The following is a 6000-nucleotide window of genomic DNA, read 5'->3' on the forward strand; positions in this document are numbered from 1 at the left end:
TGCAGTGTATATACTACTTCAGGGCCCCAAATGAAATAAGCAGGAGATCATTTGTTGGTCTTTGTCACCTGGCTCTGCATTTGTAGACCATAACTATATCAGCTGTCTTCAGCTTCTGGACTCTGAGGCCCTGGAGTGGTTTCTAAAGCTTCCTCAGAAGGTCGCTGAGAAAAGCAAACTTGGCAGCAGCAAGCTGAAGTTCTCTGTGCAGATATCTGTATTTGCTTTGCAAAATATGTGGGCATCTGCACGTCTAAAAGGTCTGAAAACTCTGGAGTTAAAAGTGATAACTGGTCTTTCCCTGCTGCTGTTTTGTAGTGGATCCCCCTTTTCCTGAGAATGGTCATTATTTCACTTTGGGCTCTTTCCATATTAATGAGCTCCAGTGCATATTAGCTACTTAGAACATAGGCAGAGTTAGTGTGTGAGAGAAAAAGGAACAAGAAAAAGGTCAAACAGTGTAACAAAAGAATAATAAAAAATCCCCATAACCATCACTTCCACTTGCCAGAGCTGTGGTAGGAGATCTTGATATCCAATTTCAAACCAGGCTGATCTTAGAAGAAGGTTTGTGTTCTTTCTTGTAAAACCTTGCCAGGAGCTCCTGAAATTTCAGCTCCTGTACTGCTGTATTTGAAGAATTAAAATTTGGATTTCATTAACTTTTTGCTGGCACTTTCTACGTTCCAGTCCTTGCTATGGCTCTATTGTATAAGTTGGGAGGAAATAGGATATTGTCTTGCCTACTTGGTACTATATTGTAAAGTCTTGCTGAAACAAACCTATTAGCTGTGTTAAAGCAAAAGAACCAGACCTTTATGAAAACTGGGGCACTTATCTTTAGGGCCAAATGCTTAATGTTTTCTAGGCTTCAGGCAGCCACATGTCTCTGTACATTTAGTATCTCTAAGTTTCAAGTAGGCTTTTAATTGCCCCTTCAAGTACTTCTTAAATGATACAATAATAACTGTAATTCCACAGAGTATGAACGTTCCATGAGGAGTGAGAAGCAGAGGTGTAAATTACTTAGGTAATTTGACTTAGGTTTGAAACAGAAATGCTGCTGAGCTTTACAAAACATGGTACCGAGCATCTGCATGAAAGGAGCATTTCCATGCTGGAATTGTTTGTGTCCGGGTGTTTTTCCCTGTCATTGGTACCAGTTGACTGTGAGTAAAAAGCTTTTAAAAATACAGATATTTTTCAGTATGTTTAAATATGTTTGATTTGTATATTATAGCAATACTTCTTGTATCATTCCCTTCAGTGTCAGTGACTGTAAAATTAAATTTTAAAAAATCTGTGTTGTTTCTTTAACACACAAGTGTTTGTGTGAAGAATTAGAAGGTTTCCCATAGCCTGTAAGTTATGAGGCTGAACACAGACTTTAGCTTTGATTTATTACTTTGTAATATCCCTGATTGATGAAGGCAGTGTTGGAATATTCTTTCTTCCTCTTCTTTTGGAGTGACAGAAGTTTCAGTGATCAAAGTTAGGCTGCCAAATGTTGATGGAGAATAAAGTTGTAAATTAAGTATCTGTTGAAGCTCTGTCTTCTCTGAGATGTTGATACTTTGCAGAATTGAAACAGCCCTCAAATAATTAGTCTCCAATCCTTTAAATACTTACGTATGTGTTTAACTTGACTCATGTCAAGTATGACTTTTAAAGTTCTATGTGTAAAGTTAAACATGGAGGAAAGTATTTGCAGGATTAGGTCATTTTAACATCTCCTGACTCACAGCAAAAATATTCTCTTATTGGCCAAAACCTGCTCCACAGATACACAGCATAAAGATGCACTTCAACATGGATCTGTTCACCTGATGCTTTTGAAAATACATTGGTTTGAAATACTGAATAAGTAGTTTGAAAGCCTTTGCTAGGTTATTAACAAGATTTTTTAATATAATGATCATTTAAATTGTATGTTGTAGCAGGTAAGCTAAAATTTAACCTATGACTAGTTAATTACAAAGGGAGTGAGACGAGGGTAGTGCAACTATAGATGACTAAACTGCTTTTAATGTCAGACATGTTAGTAGAGCCTATCAGTTTTAGTCAGCATGATTTAAAAATTATTTTCATATGTCTGAATTCAGTTTGTTTTTCAAATTAAATTCTGCTCCTTTGTGTAACCATTCTGTCCAAGTGCTGGGTGGTGGGTGGTATCTCATCTTAGCAAACAAATAATTTTGGATAATTCCAGCAGAATTCTTGCCTCAGACATGTGCATGAAATTCTCTCTGAATTTAGTAAGGTTTGCATCCATGTTTCCAAAAGTAGGATTTGGCTAGTGTTTCATTTTGGTTTTTTTTTCTTCCAAAAACCCTCACAGCCTTGAGTTCACTGTCAGGGAGTGTTTGCATTTGCTGATCAGCATTTCCACATCTGCTTAGAATTTCCTCTCAGATGCTTTGCCCGTCTGAGCACATGACGGTCCTCTCACCACGTCCACCCTTCCCAGCAGCTTGAACCTTGCCAAGAAACACTTTCACTCAGAGGTGGGCACTGGCAAATGCAAAAGCCCATGTGGTTCTTCTAGTTATCTTTCAGATGATGGTTTGTCAGGACTGTGAATGAGCTTTGAGATGGAAGAAAATAAAGCAGGGTCTTTTTTCTTCCCTGTTTGTTTGGGTTTTTTTTCTTTAAAGGTTCCGGACAAGTATTTCACCATTTTACTGGATTATCTGCAAGGGCTTCAAGGCAGTGCACGAGACCTAACTGTGCAAAAAGCTGAAGCTTTCATGAAGGAGTTTGATGGTTCTGATGCAGAAGACCCAAACCTGTTGGAGAAGTGTGAGCGCATACGACAAGTTCTGCAGCTTCTGTCCTGAGAGTATTTTTGTGTCTTAATGGTTGTCGGCTGGAGAGAAGGGCAGGATGACATTTACAGAGACTACACATTCGTTGTTATTTTCTAATTAGAATCCTAATACTGAATTTTCAGAATTTGTATTCTGCTTTTTTTTGTTTGTTTGTTTCCAATTGCAAATATTTATCATGTTTTGAGGTAATGAAATAAAAATAACATATTTGGTCCATGGATGTGCTGTTAAAAATATTCTTACTACGTATCTTTAGAAAAATAAACCCCTCTTTCTTGTTAGTTTTTTTCTCCACCTCCCCTTGTAATTACTGTTAAATAAGAGGAGCTTTGCAGTTCTTAAGAAGAAGAGCAAAGGAACCAACAAAAAGCCTGGAGGGTCTTTTACAATGGCAGCTTTTAAACTGAGCATGGACTACAGTGCTTGCTCAGCCAGCTGTCATCTATCACTTTCAGCTTCAGAAGTATGTCATTTGGATTTGGGAAAGATCATTTTCAGTCTGTTGAACACGGGTTGCATAACACAGTTGCTTATTAGTACTTCACACGGTGATCTGGAGATACCATCAGCTTTGTTAGTTTTCCTTTTCTATTTTCAAATTTTCACATGCATGATGGTGATTGTTTAGATTTTCAGATAATGCACAGATGGGGACAGATCAAATCCTTTGACTATATGTAGGGAAATCATCTGGTTGTACCTAAACTTACCCTAGGATGAGAAGTGCTGTGCTGCAACATTTGGTACCCAGCCTGCCAACACTGCATTTACATCTTTCTCTTGTAATTGGCATCCAAAAGCATTAATTTGTGTTCATTTGCTTTGGTTTGGGACATTTGTCTCCTAAGAACATGCTTTCAGATAAAAACCAAGGGTGTTAATTACTCAGAAGTTGGATGATTGGCCTATTTAATAACACATGTATTCAGACAGTGTTCCTGACCTGATTGTCTAACGTTTTTGCAAACATTACTTTATTAATAACAACTATATGATTTGTGTAGTGTTTTGGAAGAGTGGCTGTCTGGGAATTACAGCTTTAATTTAGACAGGTGAAGAAGAGAAGCATCTATGGATATTCAATTTTTCAATAAGAAGCATTTGAGTGGATTTGACAGCCCTCACAGGCACGGATTACCATAAATCTATGGAGGTACGAAATATATTACTAGTAACAAATAACTTAGGCTTTCTGACTTCTTGAAGATGGTGTTTTCAAGCAAAAAAGACTAGAGGCCAGCATGCCCTGCTCTAACACAGTAACTGTGATGGAGTTTAACACAACAGTGAGCAGAGTTCCCCAGCAGTGTCCAGCCTCTCCGTTGGGCTCCTCCCATGGCTCAGCAGCAGCTCAGGTGCTGTTCCTGCACCACAGGCCAACAGCTGGATGGGGCTGCAGAGGGTCCATGCACTGTCAAAGTCTTGCTGAGGTCCAAAGCTATATAAAATCAATCTTCCAGTGTAAAAGTTGGTGAAAAGGGTCTGCAATAAAAAGAAGTGATACGGACATTTAGTGAGCTCGTAAAAGATCATTGGATCCTGTGGTTTGTGTCTGAGGATATGCAGCTGGGAAAGACTACAAGCAGAAGCTGCTCATTTTTTTCTTTCCATCATGAAAAAGAGGAATTTCTCAGGGATTAACTTTTCCAAGTGTCTTTTTGTGACTTTGTGATTGCATTATAGGTGTCACAGAAGAATTTCTGTTCTCTGTCAAGATATTTAAAAATTGCCACTTTTGGTTCCTCTGTTGCACAAAAATGTGGCCCTCATTGTGCACTTAATATACCTTGTAGCTTTAAAGGAAAGCACTGTATTCTGGAAGAGACTTGCAACAAGATGTTAAAGGTAAGGTCCAGGCAAATAGTTGTGAACCTTTTGTGATTTTGACAGATTTGTCAAGATTAGCCTTTCTTGGACCTTGGTTCTGACCATGTGCCAATGTTGACAAATTTGTGAGAAGAGAGGCTTTGTAGATCAAGAATGTCATATTTATTTTTATCTTAATTAATATTAAAAGCACATAAGGCTTGCCAATCTGGAGTCCACGTGAACAATAACATTTGGAAAAGAACAGTTAGAGGCTCTCACCAGTGCAGTATTAGAGCTCTATGAGTGAAGTCCTGCTCTGCTCTCCTCTTCCTCAGCTGCAGTTCCAGCTTTCCCTTCAGTGCTGCTGGTTACTGGTGAAGGACATGGTCTTCAGCCTCTGCTTCTTGCAGTTATGGAAAATTCAGAAGCTAAAAACTAAGGTAATTGTTGCTATGGTTGTGTTTGGTAGAGTATGATGTTTTCTGCCACGTGTCTCTTGGTGTATGGCACTGGTCAGTGGTCAGTGGTGCTGGGAAATTGGGTAAAATGCTTTTAAGATTTCTGCATTGTACTGTCACTGTCTGTGTCTTGGGTTTCAAAGATCAATATGAAATATTTTAAGTGTTGCCTTATAGGTGATATTGTCTTGCAAGTAGGAAAGGACACTTAATTGCATTTCCCTTTTTTATTTTGTCCCTTTTCTTATAGCATCTTCAACTGGTTGGCAAACAAGTCATCTTTAAAACACCCATGAAACATTTAAAAAAAGTGCATTTTTGAGAGGCATGTGTTGCTAGGCTTATTTTAAAGACAAGCTTGTGAGGTCCCAGACAGCTTACCCAACACAGAGTGCAAATGCAATAACATCTCTGGCAATCAAATTTTGTCTTTTCCACATGCCAGGGCAGCTTCTGCTTCCTGCTCAGCTTGGCATTTTAATCTAGGGATTTATATTGTGTGTTGAATAAGTATAGTGAGATTTCCTCCATCGTGGATTTTAAGTGATGTATTTTAAATTATTTTGTGTATCATCACTTATTGAATTCCTGTAGCTGGTCAAAGCTGTGCAGGAAGGTATAATCTGGCACTTCATTCACTTTGTTTTGTCCTTTGGTCACGTAGAACTTTCAAATCTCTACATTGCTTGTAGCTTAGGCAATCATATGGGTAGAGATGGGACAAAATCCCATCTCTGCCTCCATTTAAATCCATCTACTCCGTTAATAAAAATATCCAAGGCTAGAAGTAGCAGTGTGTACAAACTGACAAATTACATCTTCATCTGTCTCCTCTAATTGTCTTCTAGTTGAATTAACCTGTATTGTGTAGCTCTGGCTGGAAGGATTTGTATCCTAAGAGAATG

At 38.4% G+C, this 6000-nt stretch overlaps 1 protein-coding gene across 6 annotated transcripts in view; it reads left to right on the top strand.

Annotated features, from left to right (window-relative positions):
• The window catches only part of C14H7orf50 (chromosome 14 C7orf50 homolog), a 122749-nt gene extending 119701 nt beyond the window's left edge, over positions 1–3048 (top strand). For 5 of the 6 annotated variants that reach the window (XM_051632643.1, XM_051632644.1, XM_051632645.1 and 2 more), the window contains one exon: positions 2655–3048. In XM_051632643.1, coding sequence (XP_051488603.1) covers positions 2655–2837 — 183 coding nt within the window. In that variant the 3' untranslated portion in view covers positions 2838–3048. The other variant, XM_051632649.1, reaches the window with a different exon arrangement.
• Positions 3049–6000: the final 2952 nt, after the last annotated feature.

The sequence above is a fragment of the Apus apus genome, chromosome 14 (assembly GCF_020740795.1).
Source record: "Apus apus isolate bApuApu2 chromosome 14, bApuApu2.pri.cur, whole genome shotgun sequence".
Taxonomy (NCBI): Eukaryota; Metazoa; Chordata; class Aves; order Apodiformes; family Apodidae; genus Apus; species Apus apus.